Source organism: Ovis aries, chromosome 23, assembly GCF_016772045.2.
Source record: "Ovis aries strain OAR_USU_Benz2616 breed Rambouillet chromosome 23, ARS-UI_Ramb_v3.0, whole genome shotgun sequence".
Taxonomy (NCBI): Eukaryota; Metazoa; Chordata; class Mammalia; order Artiodactyla; family Bovidae; genus Ovis; species Ovis aries.
In genome coordinates, this window is record NC_056076.1 from 46,880,259 (window position 1) to 46,908,141 (window position 27,883).

Genomic DNA, 27,883 nt, shown 5'->3' on the forward strand with positions numbered 1-27,883 from the left:
AGAAAAATAAAAATATATTTAAACATAGAAAAGGTTAAAAATAACAAAATACCCCTGACAACAAAATGAAACACACAAAAATTAATAATATTAATATCTTCCTGGGGCCTCCTCTGTCAGCGTCCTTACTTCCACAGTGAGCCACAGCCCCTGCCTCCCAAGGTGGCTTTTCATTGTCACTCGGTAGGTTTCTAGACCTGCTGTGGGCACTGTGGAACTCCCACATGGACTTGCCTCCAAAGTCCACTGCTGCTAAAGCTAGACGGGTCTCAGTTCTAGGAACACTCACTGACTATTCGGATATTCCAAACTCGCAAGATTTACCAAGCCAATTGCAGAGATTTAAACCATGGCTTGCACAGCTGCATGGAGATTTCAGTTCCCCTTCATGTCACACTGCCCCTGGGCTCAGCTTGGATTCTGGCCCCAACATTGCTTGTGTGGCACCCTCAGGGGTCTGTTCCCCACCCAGGCGAGAGGGAGCAAAAGCAACAGCCGATTGGGACACACCCACTCACCCAGGCTGGAGCGGGGTAAGGCGGCCACAGCTGGGCTGTGTGCTGAGAGCCTGGGGCATGCTCACTCTGGTGCAAGTTCCTCCCAATGCCCATGGAGGCTGCTCGCCACCTGCATGCCACTCAACACTGGTGCCTCAATTCCTCAACTTCCCTCATTCACATCTCCTCCAATGTATCCACATAGCCAACAGTGGTCCTCTTCCCATATCCAATCTCTTAATCCCATGCTTTAGCACTGAGCCCCTGCCAGCATTCAACTCTTCTTTGTATTTTTCATCTTATTATACTTCTGAGCTGCATTTTTATTGACTTCTTCTGACGTATCCTGAAATGTCTTTGATATTTTAAGTGTGGTCCTTGAATCTGGAGAAGTCTCCTCACTTCTGAGCCTTTTAGGAATGCATAATTTCAAGAACCACTTTAAACATGCAGAATCAGAACTTGCTTTTTAATATCATCCCCAAGTGGTTTCTCCAGTAGTCATGAATGAATGTGAGAGTTGGACCATAAAAAAGACTTGAGTGCTGAAGAACTGATGCTTCCAAACTGGTGCTGGAGAAGTCTCGAGAGTCCTTTAGACAGCAAAGAGATCAAACCAGTCAATCCTAAAGGAAATCAGTCCTGAATATTCACTGGAAGGACTAATGCTGAAGCTGAAATTTCAATACTTTGGCCAACTGATGCAAAGAGCCAACTCACTGGAAAAGATCCTGATGCTATGAAAGAGTGAAGGCAGGAGAACGGGGTGACAGAGGATGAGATAGCTGGAGGGCATCACCGACTCAATGGACATGAGTTTTAACAAACTCCAGAAGCTAAGTGAAGGACAGGGAAGCCTGGCGGGCTGCAGTCCATGGGGCTGCAAAGAGCTGGACACGACTGATCAAGCAAACTAAACTGAACCATATGATCTGCATGCACGTTACAGTTTGTAAAACATTTATACTGTTCATCTACTTTCAGATCTGTGCCTAATCTGTACACAGCTTTCAATCATTTTTACCCCTACAAGTTCTATGTGGTATCTTTTAGTATTTAACTGGATATACTTTGTAATTCCTTGCATGTATTTTTCAGTCTTGTCTTTCACTTCATTGAACAAGCCAAGATGATCATTTTACAGTCTGTCCCTGATAATTTCATTATCTAAAGTCCCTGTTTCATTGTTTCTCCCTCCTGATCATTGTAAACAAGTTTTTTTTTTTTGTTTTACTTCAAGCAGCTCATTTTGTTTGGAATTTGCTTCTGGGGTGAATGTACATTCTTCCGGAGTGAATCTGTATTTACATCTCCCAGGTACCATGGGGCACTACCATTACGGAGGGTCACTAACTAAATTTTCAGGTTGAAGTTTTAGTCAAAATATCTAATACTATGCATTCAAGCTACAAGACTGTGTGAATGTGAAGCCTTGTGGTAATTTTCCTCCTTAGCTAAAAGCTCAAGATTCCTTGTGATTCCCTCGTAGACTAGGATTACTTCTACTTCATCTTTATACTAAGGGTACAGCCCTTTGGGCTCTGGTTCTATGGGGAGAAAATCACATAGTAGATCACTTAGGACCTTTGAGATTTGCTTGCTATAATCATGCCCCAGAGCCTGTGAAGACCAAAGTCAGGTTGCTCTGGTTAACAAATAACTGCTGAAGCCAACTGCAGCAGTTTTGTTTTACTCTCTAGATACCCCATTTTACTTCTTCCTTGAGAATTCCTTGATTTTATACTAGCTAATCAATGCATCAAAGCTTCTTTAAAAAATCTTTTTTTTTTTTTTTTTAATCTAAGACTCTTAGCTGTTCTAGCAGGAGCCTGGCTAGCTTCAAATAGGTGCCTGTTTGATCCCGGCCAGTTGTACAAAATCTAGTGTTATCAGGCAACTTTTCAAACTGCTGGTTGACACAATTTAACGTGTTAGGAAACCAATGTAATGAATGGGTCACGCTCAGAATTTTAAAATGATAGAAATAGATATTCGAATAGAAAAATAGCTACGGACTCTGCAAGAACTAGCCACTTCAATTTAATGTGTCAGGAAAGCAATGTAGAGGGTCACAATCATTATTTTCAAAAATAAAGATATTATAAATAACTACCAAAATAGATACCTAAGTGAGCAGACCCATGAACATTCTGCAAGAACTAGATATGTCTCAATAAACACTACAGCCAACTGAGACAGACAGCACAGGAAAAACGGTAAAGAGCATGTGATGAATATATGAAATGGAAGGAATGGGCCATTTAATCTTTTGTAAAATGTTCCATTTGATTTTCTAGCATATGAAGGTCAACTTCTCTTAGGAGGGTTACTGCTATATTATCTGAGTTTTAGATTAACACAGTTTGTAGTTTATCAAACTAAATGCACAGACATATAATCTTCTATTGGTAAACATGTCATTACTATGAGTTTCAATTATGGTAAGTTTGTTTTTCAGAAAGATTATCGACAATATTTTTAAGTGGAAAATAAGAATTAAAAGATATTACTGTATCATATTTCTTAACATTGCTAGCAATGTGAATGTATTTATGACAATGGCTTAAAACAAAATTAGAGTGTTATACCTCATTTTTCCATCATGGACTTTTAATCACTACATTCCAGGAGAGAAATCTGAAACATAAATAGTGACTTCCCTTCCATGCAAGAAGAGATTGGATTTATCCGTCTGCCCGCAACAATCAAAATATTCTCAAAGTATATGGAACAACTGCTTCTATGATGCTGGATATCAGGGACAGTGATTCTTGAGAGTGTGGAAACAAATGAGTTGAGCCCTACCACTGCCCCAGCTTATTACCTCGCGAGTTTCCAAGCTGCAGCACAGTAGAGAACCCAGGCAAAGGCCAGCAGATCCTTTGAATTTAGAAAACAGCCTGAGAACCCAGAGAGACCAAGGTGGTGAGAACTTGCAGGACAGAAAACAGAGACAAGGAGCTAAACAGAGAGGGATTCCTTCCAGAATCCATCACAGTGGCTATCAATAAATGCATGTAAGTAAATTATATGAGGATTCGGGGAAAATACAAAGAATTAGAGGGAATAATGTCAAGCACACAGAACCAGAAATGGTGCCTATTCCCAACAGCCACAGTGTAAAACCTCACAATTCAAGAGGCACTGCATATAATAACCAGGAGGGTCTTGCCTCATTATTGTGGAATAGCTAGCCTTGGAGAGATCACTGTTCTGGAGGCTCCTAAAAAATCATGACAGACAGACATGAAAGAATAAACTATTTCCAAGTGACATAACTGCATCCCAAAACAATGCTCAATTCATTCATACAAACACAAATATATTCAGCACAACATAAAATTTACAGTGCCTGGCATCTAAACAAAGATTACCAGGCATATAAGCAGAAAAACACAATCCCTGAGGAGACGTATCAACCAACCAAAATCAAACCAGAATGGACCCAGACGTTAGAATTTGCCAATAAGAACATTAAATCAGTTGTTATAATTTTATTCTATATGTTAAAAGACTCAATTAGCAACTTGGAATATACTATAGACCCTAAATGAATTTCCAGAAATGAAAAATATACTGAATGAAATTACCAGATAATTCATTAATCCTTTATTTAAATGTTAATGAAGTCATACATGCTTTTTAAATATGTAAGAACCAACAATGATTCCTAAAATTTTGTTTTTAAAATATAGTGTGTATACTGAGACATAACTTAAAATATATTACTATGTTCACATTTGAAAGTTTCAGAATCACTGATGTAGGGCCTTGTCAGTCATGGTAGAAACATCAGATTTACCCAGAGCTAGCCAGGGAAACATTAAGGATTTTGAGCAGAGAGGTTATATGATCTGAATTGTGTCTTAAGAAAATGAACTTGTGGGGCCTCCCTGGTGGTTCAGTGGTAAAGCATCTGCCTTCCACTACAGGAGCAAGGGTTCGAGCCCTGGTCTGAGCAGCTCTCACAAGCTGTGGAGCAACTTAGGCCCTGTGCCACAAGTACTGAGCCTGTGCTCAGGAATCAGGGAACTGCAACTACGCTGCAGCTACTGAAGCCTGCGTGCCCTACTGTCCGTGCTCCGCAGCAACAGAAGCCACTGCAATGAGAGGTCCATGCATAGCTATCGAAGAGCAGCCTCTGCTCCCAGTTATCAGAGAAAAGCCCATGGAGCCACAAACCCAGCACAGTCAAAAATAGATAAACTTAAAAAAAAAAAAAACAAAAAACAAAAAACTTGTTACTGTAAGAGATAGGGATAGGGAGACAGGGATGAAAACAGTAAGATGCTTCCTACAGTTATGGTAGTTCAAGTGAGAGAAGACACACACTGCTGTGAATGCCCATGTGGCCAAACTATGTCATTAACTGCTGAGACAAAACAAGGTTTTCCTCAAGAATTAAAACGGTGGGCTTTTGTATCCCCAACACGTAAAGGCTATCAAGAGACAGCTAATCAGCTCTGAAAACATGTTTTTTCCCCAAATCGTTATATAAACCATCAAGAAACCAGTATCAGTTCATATTCCATATTTTAAAAAACTGCAGTTCTCTTTTAATTTTGTTCAGTCGCTCAGTCATGTCCGATGCCTCGCAACCCCATAACTGCAGCAAGCCAAGCTTCTCTGTCCTTGCGCATCTCCCAGAGCTGGCTCAAACTCCATGTCCATCGAGTCGGTGATGCCATACAACCATCTCACGCTGTCGTCCTGTCTCCTCCTGCCTTCAACCTTCCCGAGCGTCAGGGTTTATTCTAATGAATCAGCTCTTCACACCAGGTGGTCCAAGTATTGGAACCTCAGCTTCAGCGTCAGTCCTTCCAATGAATATTTAGAATTGATTTCCTTTAGGATGGACTGGTTTGATCTCCTTGCAGTCCAAGGGACTCTCAAGATTTCTCCACCACCACCGTACAAAGGCATCAATTCTTTGGCACTCGGCCTTCTTTATGGTCCAGCTCTCACATCCATACAGGACTACTGGAAAAACCGTAGCTCTGACTATACAGACCTTTGTCGGCAGCTATGTTTCTGCTTTTTAATACGTTGTCTGAGGTTATCGATATTTCTCCTGGCAATCTTGATTCCAGCCTGTGCTTCATCCAGCCTGGCATTTCCCATGAGGTGCTCTATATATGTTAAATAAGCAGGGTGACAATATATAGCCTTGACATAGTCCTTTCCCAATTTGGAGCCAGTCCATAGTTCCTTTGCTTCTTGACCTGCATAGAGGTTTCACAGGAGGCAGGTAAGGTGTCTGGTATTCCTAGATACCAATACAACTGTACTGCAATACTCAGAGTAGTATAGCTGCCCCAGGTAACTTGGCCCCTAGGATACAGAGATTACAGGCAGAATTTCCCCAGCCTTATGTATACAGTAGGCTGAGTCTACAATGGTCCTAGGCCTTCAGGTTTAATGAAACACCTACTGGCACATTCTTGTCCCTACTGTGCACTTCCCTACCGATCTCCCGTTCCAGGCCCTCGCCCTGTAAGAGTCTAGAGTCTATTAGGCTAGTAAGCACACTTCCTCCAAAATCCCCAGCTTCTTTCATCCGTCTGCTTTCTCGTTTCCTTCCCTTGTGAATACCTGTTTCTCAGATGTCAAGTCATTTCTACAGTCAGCATTAAGTCAAACACAAATGACGACCCACCATTTCTTCATTCACAAGCATTTATTGAGCACCTACTATGTGCCACACCATGTTTGGCTCTGGGATACAATTGAAATATCACCCCTGCCCTCATGGAGCTTACAATCTAGCAGAGGAAACAAATACACAGTGAACTAACACATAAAATAAACACAGGTTGTGCTATCTGCCATATAGGATACAAACAGTGATGTGGTTAGGATATTTAGGAAACATTTTTTAGACAGAATAGTCAAGGAAGGCCTGTGATAAGATGGTTAAAAACTGAGTACGAAGCCTGACTCCCTGCTTATATGCTGCAAGTCACTTACCCTCTCAGAATCTGTTTCCACATTTGTAGAATGGAAATAATCATATGAAATTTGACCAATGCTCCTTACTGTGAATCACCATGAAAAATCTTCATTAACTTCTTGCTACTGATATTCTACATGATTTTCATGACTTCTTACATACTTAACATTCCTTAGCAAACTTCTGGCTGTTTTGGACGTTTTCAGCCTCTTGTAGCGCCCTGACTCCACCTTTAACCACTGCACTATGATCTCTCTACTCACTGATCTGTATGGCCTTAGTTAGTTAGTAGTACTAGCCGCTCAGTTGTGTCTGACTCTGTGACCCCATGAACTAGAGTCCATGGAATTCTCAAGGCCAGAATACTCAAGTGGGTAGCCACTCCCTTCTCCAGGGGATCTTCCCAACCCAGGGATCGAACCCAGGTCTCCCGCCTTGCAGGTGGATTCTTTACCAGCTGAGCCACCAGGGAAGCCCCATCGACTGGATGACAACTTTGGTGAAGGTAAGTCTCTATTGTGTGTTCCAAGTGCCTGATACAGTGCCTGGCATATACAGCCTCTCAAATATTTAATGACATGAGACTCATAAGCCAAAAGCGGCAGCCAAAAGCAGCGGCCAAAAGGTGGAAGACATAAAGGACAGAGGGGAAGTCTCATGGAGGGAAGTCCTGAGGACAACATAGGACACAGGTGTCGAAGGTTCACGGGGCTGGACTGGCCTTCGGCCCAACTCGTCCTCTGAGGCTGGAATAAAGGATGAAGGTGAGCACGAAGGGAAAGAAATCATGCTGAAGTCCTGAATCTTCTGATTGAATTTGGAAACAAGATCACCTGCTAAGAAAGGCGTGTTCTGAACAGCAGTGGTAGGCTGTCATCAAACACAAACACAAAAGACAAGTAAGTGTTAGTAAGAATGTGGAGAAAAGGAAATCCTTGTGCACTGTTGGCAGCAGTAAACTGGTGCAGCTAGAATGGAAAGCAGTATGTGGGATTCTCAAAAAATTAAGCAGAACTACCATAGGATCTGGCAATTCCACTTCCAGGTATTTACATGATGTCAAGTGACTTCAAAGAGATATGTGCACATCAATATTCACTGCAACATTATTTTACAATAGCCGATGTATATGGACGCACTTTAAGTGCCCATACATGAATGGGTAAAGAGTGCATACATGCACAACACAGCCATTAACAACAAAAAAGAAATCTTGCCATTTCCAACAACATGCATAAATCTAGAGGGTTATTATGCTAGGTGAAATAAATCAGAAAAAGACAAATACCATATAATCTTGCTCCTTCGTGGAATCTAATCAAATGAAATGAAAAGACTCAGAGAATAAATGAGTGGTTGCCAGAAGGGAGGGGCTGGAGAGGGGAAGAAATGGGTAAAGGGAATTAAGAGATATAAACCTCCAGTTATAAAATAAGCCAAAGGACGGAAAACATACAGCATAATACATGATTATAACTTCTTATGGAGACAAATGGTTACTAGATTTATCACGGCGAGAATACATGCAATCAAATCATGTAGTACATCTAAAATTAACAATTTTGTACATCAACTATACTTCAATTAAAAAAGAAAAAAGGAATGGCAATATTTGCATTAATTGATGAGAATGGGGAAAGAACCACGCAGTGTCAAGTCAAAGGACTGGCAGGTGACTGAGAAAGGGCTCTGAGGACATGCTGAAGGATGTGATATTGCAGTGGGGTAGGAAGTACAAAGAAAATAGAGAAGGTTAAATAGGGAGTTTCAATGGAAGAAAATGTTGGAGGCAAGATAACCAAAAATCTCACCAGCCAGTGTTGGATGGGTCATCTGTCAGAACACGAAGTCACTGAGAATACGACAGAATCAGAGATGGCCAAGTACACTGTCAGGAAGTGAGGCCTTCAGCAAACCAATGGGAGTGATCGATGGTAAGAGCAGAGGTAACTGACAGTGTAACTTCCTGACACAGGCAACACAAGGGCAGATTTTTGTCAGAAGCCTTGAGAAATTATTTAGAAATTACAAGACAGAGGAAAGGCAGCCGCCACCAGCTTGTGGACACAGCCCACACCGGTGAGAGCTGCAGGCTATGGCAGGCCTTTAGAAGACAGCCAAATTCGTTGACAAGACAGAGAAGTGCAAATTCAAAAAAAACCCATTAACTTGCAGCCAAGCATGGTTAAGGGAGGAGAGAGGGTGGACAGAGGGCTTCCCCATGACTCAGCAGGTACAGAATCCACCTGTGATGCACGTGACACGGGCTACAGTCCAAAGGGTAGCCAAGAGTCGGTCACGACTGAGCGACTGGGCATGCACAAGCGCAAGGGTGGGCAGGCAGCTGGGAGAGACTAGAACACATACAGAAAGGAGACAAGTGATGGTAAGAGCGGAGGCAAGGGAGTCTGCACTTCTTAAAGACTGCAGAACAAAAATACGCATCTTGAAAACTTTCTGAAATCTCATCTTAATCATCAAACTCACCATTGTCTCCCCTTAATGACTGCTGTCCATTCTACCTTGAGAAATGGACTCAGCTCTTACTCCTACATCCACTTAAATCTTGAGTCTTCCTTTGAAATGGCTCCATCATCCACTCCTTCCTTATTCCTGTAGCCATCACCTGAAATCAGTTCTCACAATTTTATGCCTAGGTTACCACACCAGCCTCCCAAATAGCCTACCTAATTAGTGTCACCTCAGTTTAGTCAGAAGGATTTTTGAATTAATAGGTCTGTTTCAGACACCCAAGTCCAACTGCAAAATTTATGTTTCATTTGCAACATAAAGACAACACTACTTTCCTTTGAAAGACTGCGGTAAAGAATGTGATATGTTGTAGGTTTCTTAGCACATCTCTTAGCAGGTAAGAATTCCTGATTTTTGAAAACTTGTTGTAAGCCCTTTGAAGAATGGGACCAGATCTGCTTTACCAGTCTAGTCCATATACACTTTCAAAACACACTGAAATCTTGTTGAATGGTCTGATGAAGGCCAAAATACGAGGGATACTTTATAACACAACACTCTTTTGTTGTGAGTGTTTTACAACAGAAACACTTCTACAAGTGTTGAGCTTGTAAAGACTTGAGCTTTGAAAACATAAAGGTAGCTTTAAAATCCATTCAAAAAGAAACAGTTCAGGAAACAATGTGGTATGCCAATCAAGAAAGTAACACCTTGAGCAAAAGACTGTTTTTCTTATCCCAGAGCTACCTTGAGAACATCAAATGGGGTGGGAAACACACACACAAAAAAATGAAAAAGCAAAGCTTAGCTCTGCTTTTGTTGTTGCTTTAGCCTTACCACTTTTCCAGTTTGAGTTGGACTGCCTTTGGCTCAGATGATCCTACTGGCTTTGGGGGAACTCAGAAAGGCCAAAATGGAGCCTAAGGGAAGAGGAAAAAAAGAGAGAGCTGGCTACTAAGGGCTGGCCCCAGGCAAAGATGGTTTCAGAAAGTCAAGACTTTCTAATTAAAAATGGAAAACATAGTGTAACACGTTTATGAATGTGTTATTATGAAGTAGCACATTACTTCATAATGCAAGTAAAAATGTGTGAAAAATCATTTGGATATCCTTATAAGCAGGTGTTTCTGGAACTTATCAGAGAGATATATTTGAAACTGAGACATCCCAGGAAAATTTCTGCCAATTATCTCCAAATCAGTTACCCCAGCTCACCAAGGTCAGAGGTGGAAGGCCTTAATACAGACACTTGCATACAGTTAATGGTACATATTCTTGGAAAATATGGTTAGATAGTTCTTCTCATACCACATGGTTAGCAAAACCACTTGGAAAAGTGCTGTGCACCAAAACCTACAGAAGTATTTGCATCCCTGACTCAGAAGTTCACCTCTAGGAATTTATCCTAAGGAAATAATTTATGCACAAAGACATGCACTGAAACACAGCGTCATGAGATATAACCTAAAATGTCCAACAAGGAAAGGCAACAGAAAGCATGGCACATCCATACAGTGTAGTGTTTGGTAACTTGGAATAATGCCTGTAGACTGAGAAAGAAGAATCAAAATACAAATTACACTGAGAATGAATAAAACTATGTAAAATCACAAACATGTAGCAGAGAGACCAGCAAGAAACATTCAAAAATATTTAACTGCCCTCTCTACCTTTTCTGTATTGTCTGGACTTCCCACAATAAGCATGTATTGCCAACAGAAAAAAAAATAATTATAAACACAAATAATAAACAAAAAAAAATACTGAATCAGGCAAGCATTAAAGCAGAATGGGCATTTTTATACATTTATTGGTTTCTGCTAAGAATTGGAGTGAGGTTCCTAACAAAAAAGTGGGGGCTTACAAACCAGTCATTCTTTAAAAAGCAGAGAAATTATTTAATTTCTTTTCTGTAAGATCCACCATATCCATGTAGAAACGTAGCAGAGAAGATGGTGAGTCAGGTTCTGTCATGAATTACCAAGCTAAATGACAACTCCATGCTCCCACAACACACAGACCTAGACCCAGGGTCACAAGACACAATATCAGACCCAAGTTTTAAATGGCATGCTGCTCTACGTTTTCCATGATGAAAAAGATTAGGAAAATAAAAAGTGCTTACTTGGGGCAAGGGGAGACTTTTTTCACACCCATTGGGGGCTAGAGGGAAATGAAAGACAGAGCTGAGAACTAATACTTTATAAAATTCAACTTTACTTAAAAAGACAAAATGTAACTAATACTTTTTTGGCAGAAGAAAAGCAGACACCTTGGTTACTAGATGACAGATGTTCAGGACTGCTCTGAAGGAAGAATGGCCGAAAGGTCTGATTCCTAAATCACAGCAGTCTGTTGAATATCTTTCTTCTACAATCCAACCTTTCTTCAAATCCTTTTAAAATTCTACCCTAGGGAAATTTGCTTTATACCCAGAGTTATGGATCTCCTTATGTATACTCACAATCATTCACTTAATCATGGTATTTCCATTCTAGCTTTCTGGACTCTACGGTTTTGTTTGGCCTTTATAATCATCCCACAACGGAAACAAAGTCCTAGAGCAGCTTACCTAAGAATCAAAAAGTTAGTCGATGCAAGCAGACCCTGGGCATGAAGCTACATTCAGTACCAATTATACTGTCATGAGTTACCAGAGCAAGGAAACCCTTCTAACATTTCTGTGTGAACAAAGATAAAAACACAGGCTGGCTAAGTGTTTGTAAGAGGCTGGTAACTGCAGTTCCTTTTCTTAAACAGCATCAGATGGCAGATGGTTGGCTGCCACTTAACTAACAGGTAGAGATGACCTCCTCTGAAACTGAATTATACTTGGTTGAGCAGGTATCTTGGCTAATAAAAGACACTATACTACAAAGGCAGGGTCCCAGTAAAAGTTATTTGGTGGCCATACTAAAAAAAAGCACAATGGCTCAGTAAGCATGCTGTTGTCATAGAGCCAAAAGCATAAAAAAAGGTACTCACCTTCAAAGATACATGCATAAAAGTCTGAATTTAAGATTATAAACGTAAAAATGTTTTAAAAAATGTTAGTCGCCTATATGAGATAAATTAAAAATTTATGTAATTTAGTGTAAAGCACCAAAAATGAACAATACAACTGTTCACATAAAATAGTGAAAAGAAAACAAAGTACAACTATAAAAGCACAGCGGTTATCAGTTACAAGAATCAAGTAAATGAACTAATTTCTATTATTTTTTTCATTTACCTTATAAAACTCTGTTGGTTAAGTTGGGGGGGGGGTCTCTGAGAAATCTAATGGGTAACAAAATGATAACAAATATACAGCATTTCTTTATTAACAAATTGTATCACACAAATCAGGTTACTTTTTCTGATTACAGAGTTAACAGAATTTGCATCCACATTTAGAGCAGCGATATAAAAGTTTACCAGGAAGAAATTCTGTGTATGGACCAAAGGACTGCAACATGTCCTAAGAATTTAAAACTGGCAACTAAGATGTAACAACTGCAAGAAGATTCAGGTTTGTTTTCCATGTTTTTAACTCTCCAAAAGGGATAATACATTACGGGGATAATACAGCCAAAGAAGGGATGATGTAGAAAATCACAGGAAATTAAACGAGTACAGAAACAGCACAAAGATCATGAGAACTTGAGAAGGTGTAAAAAACCAAGCAGTGACAAGGCAGCTCCCTGGAGCTGCACCAGCCCTGACTGTTCCCTACCCTACATGAAACTGGTGGGCTCTTCATCTGGGCATTTCAGCCTGAGAAATCAGCCAGACTAATGATTTTTAAACAAAGGTTTACTTAGATACAGCTTAGGGAGAGAAAGCTTAACATTAGCAAAGTATTAACTCCTTGAGAAATCAAAATTGTGCAGCCAAATGAAAGCAAAGTATAAAATCTGGATAAAAAATGTTTCTCTAAGGGTAAAATTCAGCTTCCTGAGAGATTTTAAATCAAACACATAGTAAGAGGGTGGTTTTCAAAGTGGGTTTAAGGCCCATCCTCTCTTCAAACTTTTCTTATACTCAAACACTTCTAATTCTGTTTTTATCTTCTGTGGTTTCAGGAAACATCTTTTTAAAAATAAAAAATAAAGGAAATCTGATGCCGCCTCTATCCCTTTGCTATTGTTTGTTCTTTAAATTTAAAAATCACTGCTATGAGAAAAATGAGATCTATGACACACTTTGTCAGTGTTACATAGCAGATTTGAACATTATCCTATAAAATAAACCAGTAAAAGAAGTTCTTAGGAAGAAATTAAACTTTGCTATTCCCACTGCCCCTAAATCTGTTCTTCCACTGCCTCCATGCTCTCAGTATTTCTGGACAGTGTGAACAAAATCTTAACATTCCAGCCACCCCTCAATCCAGAAACATTTCAGTCAACGGTCACAGAGAACTTCGTTGAGAAGGTAAGCCCCTATTTACAGACATCTCTAGAGTAAGAAAGTTCAATTACCCAAAACAGCACACATTACATCAGGGCAGACTCTGTATAGTGTTCTTCAACATACTCACTAACAAGGAGCAGCCAAATCCCAGAACTCCACTCTGCACTCTCAAGCACAGAACACCAGAGTGGCAACAACTGCCAGGGGAAACATACAGGCCATGTTTCTTGGATGGAAATGAACAACAGTGGAACCCAAGCTTTGGCCACTTATCTAGACTTCATTATTTCAACAAAACAGAACAAATCCATGGAAAGGACTCATTTGGCAAATGTAACTTCTTTCCATATATTTTTCCTTCACATCAGGTTAAACAAAAAGTTGTCATTTTAGAATCACTGATTACATCTTTTTTTAATTAGAAAAAAGTATACTTGAATATTTACATAATTTTATTGCTGTGTATTACAACAAGAAAATTTAACTGATTTGTAGAATCTATCCAGTAACATGAAATTGAAATCCATCTCTCAGGAGGATGTCATTACAGCTGAATGTATCTGATGCTCCAGAGTACATCAAGAGTAAGAAAAATCCGTGCATGTCATGTGGTTCTTGTTGTAGTCATCTGTGTTCATCTCTCAGAAGGCAAACGAATCCATCTGACATTTCAATAAATACCAAAGTAATCATTAGCAAAAAAATAGCTTCCACGGACCAGAGATCCAAGAGAGAGCAGTTCTGATGAATGATTCCTAGAATCGAGTGAGTCCTCCTTTAGTCCAGTGAGATGATGTCAGGAATGTTACTTCCACTGCTGGTTATGACCCCTGTCTCACTCCTGCTGCTGGATGAACTAACATGAGTACTGCTTTCATGGGGGCTGGTGGTGGTGACAGACGCACTGCTGGCTGTTAAGGGTGAGGTGAGACTATCCAAAAACATAGGAGGACAGTACTGCTTGAAACAAACAATGATGCGGATGAGGACGAGGCTTCATTGATTGTAAATAAAGAGACTACACACTGTTAGATATGCACAAGTGATAGCCACATATTTAAATCTCGGTGGGATTTTAAAATTTCTCAAAACTTCACATCTTTGGATAGAAGGTGGCACAAATTTAACATTTTACATTATTTGATGAGTGCGGGATATTCTTGACTGTCTCAAAACAGAATATGTTGACCAAATATGTAGGTAGTAGTACAAAAATGTCAATAATATCGATCTATAGTTGTTTAATACTGAATACTAGCCCCACAATTATGACTCATACTTAGTCTTGAATTTGCTCACTAAATGTATTTATACCAAATTTAAAGCACACTGTAAAAGGCTAATAAACTTATCTTTAATGGCTTTAAGCAAAAGTGCTACCAAAAAATTCAGTAATTCTTTCCAAAGTTATTATCAATTAGACCCTTAAGGAACAATGTTAAGACTGATCAGCGGAAAAACAACATCTGATTCCTATCTACATACATGTAACAGTTACTTGTGTGATTAGAAGACAACATACACTCTAAGACTACATGGTAGCTAACTACCCCAGGATGCTCAGAATGAGATCTCCTGTATTTTGGAATAAAAAACAAACAAAATTTTGGAATAAATCTTAAAGGAAATCTAATTGCCTCTGAGATGCCTGCTTGACAGCCCCCTCCAAGTGTTTATAACTGTTGGTTTAAATCTTAGTTGCTGATCCCCAAATAAATTTCAACCTGGGTTTAAGTACTCTGATACTGACCAGGAGGAAGAGAGACAAGAGCTAAAAGCTTTATTTTATATCACCATAGACTGTTTTATGTGAGAAACAACTGCACTAACTTTAGTATGATAAGCGAGGTCCAGCACACACTGCAAGAGGAGAGGTCCTAAGCTGGTGTTTAGATTGACTACAGGAAAGATCAGTAAGGACGGCTCATCATTATTATCAATTCGAGGTATTTTTAATCAACAAGTTAGCCTGATACCAAGCATCTGAATGGCCCTATAAAATCAAAATCCTCAAGGTTCCAAGATGATTTTTTTTTTTTTAAAGGATGGTTCACATGAAAATCAGTAATACTTTGATTCTAAAGAATCTATCTCCTAGAAAAATACATAGATATTTTGCTATAGAATCTACTGATGTAACAAAGTCAATTTAGGGTGAAAAGAAACTTCTCTTCCTGTGCTTGTCACCTTGGGCCCAAACTTCCAGTACTGTTTGTGTGATCAAACAGAGTATTAAACCAGGAAGCTGATACACAACCTGTGGTTAGCTGATTCTGAGCAGCCTACAGAAGCAGTGACCCATGGTTCTTCCTCTGTCCGTCCCTACTCTCAACACCTCTCTGTCTCTTTCTCTGTCTCTTTCCCCGTCAGCTTTCCTTGCGCCTTCTCCTCTTCTGCTACCAGCCTATCAGCGGAGTCTGTGCTCACCGCAAGGTCTTCATGCTGGGACACTGGAATACTAGTTTCTTATCTCCGACAGAGAAAACACGAATGGTTGATTTATAGCAACTTTAGGTGAGGGCTTCTTCAAAGTCTGAATTTGACTGTCTTTAAAAACTAGGAAGAATCAAGCTAATGATTCAATCTATTTAATCAACTTCAGCCATCTTCTATGTACAGAACAAGTGTTTTACAAATTAGCTGTATAAAGTTTCAACATTTCCAGTCATCCAGCACTGCTTCCCCTCATTTTAATCACTCAAATGCTTGTTAAGAAATGCCAAATGATTATATTAAACTGAACAAAAAATAATTTTAAATGCTAGTAGTAAAGGTCAAGATATCATAAACTGAAAAACAACATCATGCCTCCAAGTAAAATTGTGAAATATTTATAGAAGTACTTTCCTTCCATCAATTTAAGTAACTGAGAGTTGACTGTCCTGATTTTATGCAACTGGTCATTTTTAGTTAGTGACACAACCAACAATCCAATACAAATTAGTTGCTTAAATTCAGGATACATACCTGGGGATCAACTGGAATAAGGGAAAGAAAATCCAAACCTAAAACAAAAATGTTCTGTTAATAGTTGTCTCATATTTTGGAGACAAGAATTATTTCCCCAAATCATTTTTTATTTAAGTCATAGAGAACATTTGGGTTAAGTCCTTACCATTCTGCTGTAGGGAAGGTCTATACCACAATCAGGATATTTCAGGATATTTATGTGCATAAAACCCAAAAATGTACATATGTCTTGACAAACAACTGGAAAAACCATCCCCAGAGGTGTCCAAAATTTAAATAGAACTTTCAAAGCAAATTTTTGCTTAGCAGAATGAGAAGCAATGAAATGAAGAGATGATTATCTGGACTGAGACATTAAAAAAACATGCTTAGTCTCTTAAGACACTTCACATTTATTTTTTTAGAAATACACATTTAGCTTCATCTAAAATTTCACTTCTTAAACAAATAAATGTCTGTTTCATGGACAGCTCTCTGTCCCACAGTTCCCACAACAAAAGGAGTACACAGATCAACACGCTGCATAAAGCAAGCACTTTGTAACTGCTGCTTACTAACAAGCTAAATCTTGCCAAGGTGTACTGGGTTATAAGCTAATGCAGTTTTCTAAAGATTTGGGATCCTCCAATTATACTTCAGAAATAGAAAAGTGACAAGAGGTTGCCCAGTAATACTGTTTTGAAATATTAAAGTTGTAACAATAAATAATAAAATCTTCATGTCTGAAAAGTCTAGCAATAAACTTCAAGGTCAGTTCCCCTAGACCTCTGTTTGACTAAATTCTACGACATAAAAAAAAAATCATTTATTAGGTATAAGATTACTAAGGCCAATTTTTATTTATTCTATGAATTTTTATATCCTGGTATTCAACGTCACCTCAAATACAATAATTGTAATAGAGTGTACTACGATACTGGACTGTTAGTCTAAATAGAGAATATTAGTGGGAAATGATATTCAACCTGTCTGAATATAACTGATAAATCAAATGTTTAAGTAAGTTTATTCCCTTATAATCTCTAAATAAGGGTATAATGATAATACTTATTGAATAATACAAGCTGTAGCACCAATCATTTGAAAGAAGTTATTCAACTTCTAAAAGATTTTTGAAAACTCCTGACATGACTTGTCATTTCTTATGCCTATCACTAGCTATCAGATACAAGATTTGAGCCAACACTGGACAAAGGGAATCATAACCAGTTCTTCCAAAGAGTTCCCCATTAAAGTGACACTAAGGAGGTGATGTACTTCAGTAAGCGAGTTTCTGTTCACAGTAATAATAGCACTGAGTAAATCCTCTCTCTGCAGCAGCTGAACAGTAATTCAAAATCTGTCTAGCCCTTATAATAATCATCTGCAACTTTTATATATTCACCATTTCTATTACTGGATGATTATTTCATGTGCGCTAACAGGCTATTGATAAAATACCTTAAGGGATAATTGAATATGATAACTTAATGCCATAATAAAAGCATCTAGAAATTTTTCTGAAATTTTGGTTGAAACCCACTGTTACAGATGCTCTCTACACAAAATTCAATCATATTTCAATGTAAATATTTCTCACTGAAACCATTTTCTCTCCAACAGTAACACTGAAGCTTGCACAGCATTTCAGATGTTATTCCTTCTATTAAAAAACTAGTATCAACAATGTCTTATAATTCTACTTTGTAAGTATAGACTATGAAAACTCTTACATGAAACAGATGAAGAAGCTTCATGAATAGTGATTAAAACATTATTGCCTTAATACTTTATAAAAGTTCAGTAAAATGCTATTCTTATTTCACCATAAGTTTGAACTGCAATGGTATGCTGTGTTTTCACTCTTTAAGTATTTCATAATTATCTTTAACTAAAAAAGCAGGTAGTTTTAAAAATTATGATGGTACATTCTAAATGCTTTTCTCAATACTGATAAATCTATAGTTTTTAGATTTTAAATGCTGCTTCATGTGAAACTGACTCTGTATGTCTTATTAATAACAACACATTTTACTTACTTGAACCATGAAGTTTAACAAAACATAACTGCTACATGATTAAATATGTAAATGTTTAGCACTTTCAGATTTTAATGATACAACTTTTGAGCACCATTCGCACCTGACAGTATGGCACTAGCAATAATAAGGCAGTCATATTTTTCGTGAAATAATCAAGCTGCTTTCCACTCCACAAACACAAATTATGCTTTATTTTTGCATTCACTGTTGCACAGTATCAGAAGATGCTCCCAGCTGCAGTTCATTATTAATATCATTTCTTCTTTGTTCTCCTGCAGATTCAGAAGATTCATGTTTATGATGTTTAAAAGGAATGTTGAGAAATGTATTAAGAGTTTGTCATCTCTTAATTCTTGGTGTTCTATTTAATATTTTATTATAAATTATTAAATTTATAAATAGCAAAACTCTGTACAGTATGACTAATTACATAAAAATTATGCACAAAAAAATCCCTAAAGTAATTACTAATTACAGAAGAGCATATTAACAGTAAAACCCAAATAAAAACTAAACTATTTGGATCAAGTAACTACTACATCATTCATAAATGACGGTAAACTGGTAACTCCTCTAAAGTACAATAGATCCTATTCTATTCCATTTATCAATAAGAAAGTCTTTTAACATTTTAATAAGCAGTATCACTATACTAGCTTATAATGGCTAAATACCAGTCCTGGATAATAGTCTTAGTTCTTACCAGCTTGAAATGTATTTTATGAAATACACAATTAACATATTTTATCGCATTTTTCTCAAATCTGTACATTTTATAAAATAAATAGTCTGACTTTATGCCCAGATTTTGAAATATAAATTCTCTGAAATTAAAAATTCATCCGAACTCAAACAATTCAAAAACTAACAGAGCAAGTGACTTGTACACTGTATCTATTCTATTGCCAAATGGCCAGAGTCACTTAGTAAACAGAGAATGTTCATTCTCTTTTTTCTCAGGATTAATTTTTAATTCAAGAGCTTTAGGAAATGAATTCTTCTGGAATGCTTATTTGTAACACATACTAAGATGACATGTAGAAACCTTTCAACTTCATTTAAAACTCGCCACAGTTAAAACAAAACATGGCAGTCAGGAATTAAGACTCTGACTTTCTCTCTTTCTTATGAACCACGAAACTTCACCTATAACTCAAAATCAAGCTTTGTATCAGCAATGACTCTGTAACTGGTCCTGGCTGGGTTTACAAACAGTTTTTTTAAAATAATCAATTCCCAAAGAACACGTGGAGGAGATACATTTAAGAACCAAAAAGCTTTTAACTTTTTTTTGATGGATACTATTTTTAGTCTACTTCTTTCCATTAAATTGTATTCAAACTGAATAAACTCTGAACAAGTTTCAAGTGACAAAATTATACCTGACCAGATTACACAACTATCAGCTGTTCCAACAACACAAGTTTTACCCAATAGAATATATATTGTGCTTAAAATAAAGACCTTACTAAGAGGGCCAAGAAGAATAAATCACAGGTCAAAATTAACTTCCTAAACCCAGAGAAGAAAATTAATAAAAGGAGGAAGTAACTGAAGTTCAATAAAAGGGCCCTTCAGAGAGAAGGGAAGTCATGAAATCACTGGTTCTAAACTTGTGCCAATCTGATCTATCAAAAAACTTGATACTAAGGTAACTCAGGCAGCCATGAAGTTTTTAACTGTTAATATACATATAAAAGATATCCCTAAACAAACACATAATTGTAAAGCAATTATCCTCCAATTAAAAAATAATTTTTTTTTTAAGATAACCCTCAATACTCAGAAGTGTTGTGGAAAAAGAGCAGGCAGATCCTATTTTTACAGGGTAAAGCTGGCAGGCAACCTGACCTCACAGTTCACAAGTATATTCTGAAGTTGTGGATGGGCTACCCAGAAGTGATGTGCTTTTAGAAAAGAAAAGTATGAGAAAACATTCTAACCTGTGAAGCTTCCATGAAAAATAAATCAAGAAAAAGTCTCCCTGTGGTACATTCTCTATGTGGGAGAATAAATTCCGTAAAATTTTCCCACTATCCTACTACTCTATTTCCTCCCAACAAAATCTATAGATTGCTTGGTAGTTAAAATGATAGCAACTGAACGTGACTGATATTTAAAACAGGTATCACCTTTACAGGAACCCTTTCCTTAGCAATTTCCTTTGCATTTTTACTTAAGATACTTAAATTATATTTGCTTCACAGATTAAGATAAAAAATAAATGGTAAAAAAAAAAAAAAAACTGATAAAAAACAAAACAACTCTTCACATACCTGGCAGATCTGAGGACATGCTTGAGATTGGCGTGTGGTGGAATGGTACTGAGTAGTCTGTTAATGAAGGCGGAATAGCAGCAGGATCAACCGAAGTCACACTGGGCACCCTTACAGAAGATGGCTGATACATGAGAACCCTGTTTTAAATAGCATGGGAAATTACAATCTGGCTGTTAGTTCACAGGAGAGAAGAGCTGTACTCCTGGGCATTCTCAATCATTAAGTTCACTAAGCTTCAAAACAGCTATACGGAAGCTACTCACTACACAGAACTCCACTCACTCTCCTCTCTCATAACAGTCTTCACTTAACATGAACATATGCTGCCTCTCAACAGCAGCTGTGACGTAAGAGCAAGGTGGCACTAAAACGTGAAGCACACTGCTGGAGCAAAACACGGAACTCTGAACCACAAACAGGACTAGACGCTGCACACTGCTTTTATTCATGTCTGTGTAACATGCATGTGATATTAGTAAGTTATATATAAAGAAATTTAGAAATAAAGTGGAAGACTCCTAAAATCTGATTCAAATCAGGGTACTTTTATGAGTAAAGCTACTTACTTACTATAGCTCAAACATAATTCCTTCCATTGTAACATGAATTGTGTTAATTATTAGCACTCTTATCTGGGATCACCTGAGTAAAGACAGTCCTAAAGCCAGCCAATCTGATAAAAACCAGTAGCAATCAGAAAAGAAATTAGATTAAGAATAAAACATTCAGGACTTAAGACATAATATTCAGAAATAAAAACACTAGCTACCATGATACCATCTACTCTTTTAGGAGTGCTATGACTTTCAAATTCACTGTTCATGCTACTAAAAACACAGATTAAATATACTTAAGACACACTTTATTATTGGTATTTATACATATATGTATACACACTGTATATATATATATATATACTATATTTTATAATTTCAAGAAGCAGTATAGTTAAACACATTTTTGAAGAAGTTCAGGAAAAAAGAGAAATGATTTTGCATTCTTCCCACTTAATAGTCATTATATCTTAGTCCAGAGTAAATGATTAGAAGTTCTCAAGAAAACATCTTATATATATATATATATATATGTAAGCAACTGAGCAACGTCATGGACCCTCTGGCTGATGGTGACCATCTTTTTGTCCAACATCTTAGTGAGGCTGCAGGGGTAGCAGCTGCTCTCCAATCTCTGAGATGCTACCCAAGGATGACAAGAAAAAGTAGATGCCAGAAAGCCAGCCAAGAAAGACAAACACCCAGTGAACAAGTCTGGGGGCAAGGCCAAAGGCAAAATATGGGACAAGCTCAATACCCTAGTCTTGCCTGACAAAGCCACATATGCCAGACCACGTGAGGAAGTTCCTGACTACAAGCTTAAAGCCTCAGCTGTCATCTCCGAGAGACTGAAGATTCACAGCTCCTTGCCAGGGCAGCCCTTCAGGAGCTACTTAGTAAAGCATCCATTAAAGTGATTTCAAAGCATAGAATACAAGTAATTTAAATCAGAAACACCAAAGGTGAAGATGCCCCAGCTGCCAGTAAAGATGCATAGACAGGTCCCACCACTGTGCATTTTGAAAAATAAAACTTTACTAAATTTGAGGGAAAAAGAGAAGAGTTGGGGACGGGAACCCATGGACATGAGGTCATTAGGACATTAAGGTCAGCATTCCAAAGCACCACCAGTAAACTACTGTGAGCTCAACGAGAAAGGCACAATCTCCACAGCTGGAAGGGATCACTACAAAGATGACGCACAACTGATAGAAACAGTGCGTGCGTGTATACCATCAGTCACAAGGTCATGTCTGACTCTTTGAGACCCCATGGACTGTAGCCCACCAAGCTCCTCTGGTCCATGGGATTTCCCAGGTATGAATTCTGGAGTGGGTTGCCGTTTCTTCTTCCAGGGGAACTCCCCCACCCAGAGATCAAACCACCATCTCCTGCAGCCTCTGCACTGGCAGGAGGATTCTTTACCACTGAGCCACCTGGGAAGCCCTGTTATTCTGTACTATTTCTCAAATAATACAGATGTCACTGGAAAGGAGGAAAACAAAGTCATCTTGAGAGGATATACATGGCTGTGTTGGCAAATGCTAGTCTCAGAAAAGCAAGTGAACTGAGACCGATCTATTTGGGAACCAGAGGAGATATAGTATGCTTGAGACAATAACATAAGCTAAGTATTTCAAAATACATTTTCCAGACCGACAAAAAGAGCAACTGCCTCAGTTACAATCAGGAGGTTTTCTTGGATGCCAGTGTTACCTGGCCATCTAAAACCACAAAGGTAGACTCTGGAGGGGGAAAGAGAAAACCTGAGATGAGCTCAAGTATGTATGTTAAATTAAAGCACATCTTTTTCTCGAAGTCTGAAGACACTGGTCCTCTACAAGGATGAAAGGAGAACAGGAAATCACCAGAAGTGTTTCCAAATTACACACGATCCTACCTCCCACACAGGAATGTGTATCAGAAACTGGGGCATGGGGTCATGGGAATAAGAAGGAAAGAGAGACTGGCATATGTGAGTACTCACAAGGGGGCGTAAAAAGTGACTCTGATTATCTCACACTGTCTTTTCTCTTGATCCCCAACTGACCTTTCAATCTGGATCAGATTCATAGAAAACAACAACACTCCCTTTCCCTCCCTGGCCCTTTACTTACACCTGCACAGAAATGAGGTCAATGTCCCAGTGCACTCGTCACCATAGTAACCCGCAAGCACTGCACATCTTCTGCTCTCATAAAACTCTGAGTGATTAACTATTCCTTGTTTCACCAATATAAAATGCTACCACAATATGTAAAAATGTCACAATCCAGTGACAGTACCAATTATTAAATCAATATCTACAATCTCAGCAAGTATCTGAAAAGTTGAACAATTCAGTGTAAGTTAAATCCGATTACCTGAACTTTGTAACATTAACACAAATTCAACTTTACATAGAACGGGTAAAATTCCCCATTTGTTAGGATTATCAAATTACCTACTGGTAGCAGATTTTTATCTCAATCAGAAGCATCACAAAGATCGCATTCGGAAAGGTAAACAATTCGACTGCCTGTGCAAAAATAGATGTATTTATAGATATGGAACAATAGAACTATGGTGAAATCTAAATGGCTATGTCCGGTGGAATTATCGGTCTAAGTACGTGACGCTATAAATACTAAAAACATTTTTTAAAGCTTTTGTTACTCCCTCCTCATAGGACTGGCAAATACACAGGCCTATATGTACATTATATATTATGTACACATATAAGTTTTTATAGCTTTCTGCATAGTATCAGTGAAAGGTTGGCTTAAAACTCGACTTTTAAAAAACTAAGATCATGGCATCTGGTCCCATCATTTCATGGCAAACAGATGTGGAAACAGTGAAAGATTTTATTTTCTTGGGTTCCAAAATCACTGCAGACAGTGACTACAGCCATGAAATTAAAAGATGCTTGTTCCTTGGAAGGAACGCTATGACAAACCTAGACAGCATATTGTTTTCTGTCTTCATGTAACAAAAAAGAGTTACTGGGTGGTTTGTCAAATAGAAGATGAATAATGACAATGGCCAAAATACGCCACTTTTCCAGTGCTTTACTGAGTACTGTCATCGCCATTATTTCACTCAGTCTTCACAATAATTTAATCAGTTGCACATTATTATTATTTCTACTTTACAGATGAGAAAACTGAGCTTACAGAATTCCCAAAGTCACACAGTTAATACATAGGTGAAAATGTTACAGGGTGTTTATTGTCACTTTTAGTTCATCATATTTAAATAGAAAGTCATTATCCTTGTCCTCAAGTCAGCTCTATTTCTGTCAGTGATACCAGACAGCACATTATTACTAAATAGAAGAGGCATCACTTTGCCGACAAAGGTCAGGACAATCAAAGCTATGGTTTTTCCAGTAGTCATGTGCGGATATGACAGGTGGACCATAAAGAAAACTGAGTGCCAAAGAATTGATGCTTTTGAACTGTGGTGTGGAGTAGACTCTTGAGAGTCCCTTGGACTGCAAGAGATCAGTCCTGAATACTCACTGGAAGGACTGCTGCTAAAGCTCCAGTACTGAGCACCTGAGGCGAAGAGTATGATCCACTCAGTGGACATGAGTTTGCACAAACTCCAGGAGATACTCAAGGACAAGCAAGCCTGGCAGGCTGCAGTCCACAGGGTCGTGAAGAGCCAGACATGAATCAGTGACTGAACAACAACATAATCTCACAGCACACAAGAAAATTGCTGGCATACTGCTAGATAGCAAATAGTATTCTAGAGTACTAGATCACTAAATTCATCATACTTGGCCCAGACTTAGATGTCTGAAAATTCAGTAACTTGAATTTTTATCTTATAAACCTGAAATTCACCAGGTGTTCCCACTTTATGATCATAAAAAGATTTTCAAAGATTCAATTCTGCTACCAATTCCTAATGATTCTTCAGTTCAGTTGCTCAGTCGTGTCTGACTCTTTGTGACCCCATGAATCACAGCACGCCAGGCCTCCCTGTCCATCACCAACTCCCGGAGTTCACTCAAACTCACGTCCATCGAGTTGGTGATGCCATCCAGCCATCTGATCCTCTGTCGTCCCCTTCTCCTCCTGCCCCGAATCCCTCCCAGCATCAGAGTCTTTTCCAATGAGTCAACTCTTCGCATGAGGTGGCCAAAGTATTGGAGTTTCAGCTTCAGTATCAGTCCTTCCAAATGAACACCCAGGACTGATCTCCTTTAGGATGGACTGGTTGGATCTTCTTGCAGTCCAAGGGACTCTCAAGAGTCTTCTCCAACACCACAGTCTTAATCTATCTTTAATCTTTGCTTCCTTTCTTGAGAATACCTCTTTATTAATGACAAAGCAATCATTTAATTTCCAAGGCATGGGGTAGGGGGATAATATTTCAAAATTATCTATTAATTTAGAAAAACACCAGAGGTTTTCTAAAAGTCTTATTTTCCCTCTATTCCCCCCATTTGCTTACTAGCACTAAGAAGCCCTATGATAAATTTACACCTCAGGGAAAATTTCCAGATGCTGACACAAAAGGGAGGACATGAGAAGAATGACCAGACACAAAACCAGAAAAAAAAAAAATCTAAGAGTTGGACGGGATTACACAGATGAAATAATCACAGTATGGTCACCACTGTGATGCCTGCACAGGTGGCATCCACTCTACCTTAACACAGAAAATGTGATTTTATCACAAAACATCAACGTTCTTAGTGTTCAGAAAACTCCAATGCCAAGTTTTCATGTATCATTCCTCTACTGGATTTGTATCTGCCAAATGCTATAACAAAGAAAAAACTTAACCCAGGTCATCAATGACTCCTGTTCAAGACCTACAAGGTAAATATCACATTTTCTCTTTTCCTGGATTCACAGCTTCAGTCCTTAAGACCCACTCATCTATCAGGCTACAGTTACCACCACTCACCATCCTCTTTCCCTTCTCTGGCTGCTCTCATTAATATCCTTCTTGATGAAAGCCCTGACTAAAATGGTCTAAGTGAAAGTCATTTAGCCTAAAACTGAATAGAACTGGCATGGGTATGTATCCTGGATACTGCTTCTTTTATTACTGCAATCTAAGAACAAATCAGCTCAAGTGGTAAACCATTAAGTGAATTCTGACACTTCAGAGAGCTTCTAACTAAATGGCTGTTAATTTACAGAAGGCCATTATCTATTAAGATGATGATATACAGTCGTCCCTCAGTATTCACAGCAGACTGGGTCCAAGGACCCTCTCCCCAAAAGGAGACCAAAACTCACAGGTCCTGAAGTCCCTAACCTAAAATACTGTAGTGTTTGCACATCCTCCATAAATTAATTCATCTCTAGATTACCTTATACCTTATAATACCTAATACAATGCAAATGCTATGTACAATAGTTCCTGCTTTTGGAAACTTAAAGAAAAGAATTTTCCTCTAGCCATTTCTGATGATCCACAGTTGCCAGAATCCACAGATGTGGAGAGCTGACTAGTTGTCTATGACAAGATCCATTTTATCAGTGTATTTCCTAATTATAAAGCATTCTTGGATAAACTTTACTTGGTATTAAAGGATGCCATTTTAACATATTATTAACTAATTTACTAAGATCGAATTCAGAATTTTCATTGATCTTCCTAATGTAAGCCAGTTTCATAACAGTTTTCCTGTTTGGCTGTTAATGTATCAGTCAAGTATGGGTATTAAGAATTATGCCAGCTTCGCAGAATGAACGGGGTAGCTGCACTTTACAAACAATTCAAACCAAAATTTTCACGTGTTGCTGGTTTGGTCACAAATTTCCATCTTATACTCTAAATGTTAGGTTTTTTCTTTTTAACCTAGATGAGACTCAACATCTATCTCTGTGGTAGCTGACCACAGGTGTGAACTGTCCTGATTCCTCAGCACGGTAAGGTCATCTCAGATGACCCTTACAATGAGCCACCAGAGACACCCTCCAAGATGACAGTAACCCTTCAACCTGGTGTGAATCCATCTAACTATATATATCTAACTATATACTGTGCAACCTACATTTCTCCAGCATGTTCTAAAGCATTTCATTAGAGAGTAAACTCTGGAAATATCACATCTAAGCCAGCAAATATTTCAAAACTCTATTTTCATTTTTTATCATTTAAATTCTAGAAGTGCCAACTAAATTGTCTGAAAGAAACCATAAATGATCAGCATCCCAGAAAAAAAATCCCAGTTGAAATACTTATTTCATTTTCAGTTCCACTAAGAAAAAGAACGCACTCTGTGATGTGGAAATCACATCTGGAAATCCAAGTATTTTAACAGTGAAGGCGGCAGCACAGAAAGCTTTAATTCTCCTGGTTTCAAAAGTTAGCTGTAAAAAAGGAATGTTTCAAAAGTGCACCGAGAATGTAACTCCACTTGTATAAAATGCCTAGAGAAGGCAAATTTATAGCAATAAAAAGAAGATCAATGGTTGCCTACTGGAGTGTGCGTGGGGATTAACTCAAACAAACACGAGAGACATTTACTGGGTGTGGAGAGTATTTCACAACTGAGTTGTGATGATAACTGTGTATCTATGAATTTACTAAAACCACTTAACTGTGCAACTCAAGACTTCAGATGTGGGATTTTATGGTATGTAAATTATACCCCAATAAAGCCATTAGAGAAAAGAAGTGCAATGAGAGGTCAAAAGACAAGACTGGCACACCCCAGTCTGAAATAATATGCTCCTGGGATATCAAGAGAACCCTCTGCTACTTTCCTGCAGGTTCCAAAATCTCTCAGAAGTAT

At 38.3% G+C, this 27,883-nt stretch overlaps 1 protein-coding gene and 1 pseudogene across 17 annotated transcripts in view; one reads left to right on the top strand and one right to left on the bottom strand.

The window, feature by feature from the left end:
• Window positions 1-6,155: 6,155 nt before the first annotated feature.
• PIAS2 (protein inhibitor of activated STAT 2) overlaps window positions 6,156-27,883 on the bottom strand; it is a 99,125-nt gene continuing 77,397 nt past the window's right edge. For 4 of the 17 annotated variants that reach the window (XM_015103710.4, XM_060405491.1, XM_060405490.1 and 1 more), the window contains 3 exons: window positions 20,579-20,718; window positions 16,279-16,316; window positions 6,156-14,268 (listed from right to left, as the gene is read on the bottom strand). In XM_015103710.4, coding sequence (XP_014959196.1) covers window positions 14,089-14,268; window positions 16,279-16,316; window positions 20,579-20,718 — 358 coding nt within the window. In that variant the 3' untranslated portion in view covers window positions 6,156-14,088. Of the gene's footprint in view, window positions 18,575-20,578; window positions 20,719-27,883 lie in introns of all 17 variants that reach the window. The other 13 variants (XM_015103709.4, XM_027960793.3, XM_060405489.1 and 10 more) reach the window with 8 other exon arrangements.
• LOC121817751 (small ribosomal subunit protein eS25-like) lies at window positions 21,775-22,132 on the top strand (annotated as a pseudogene).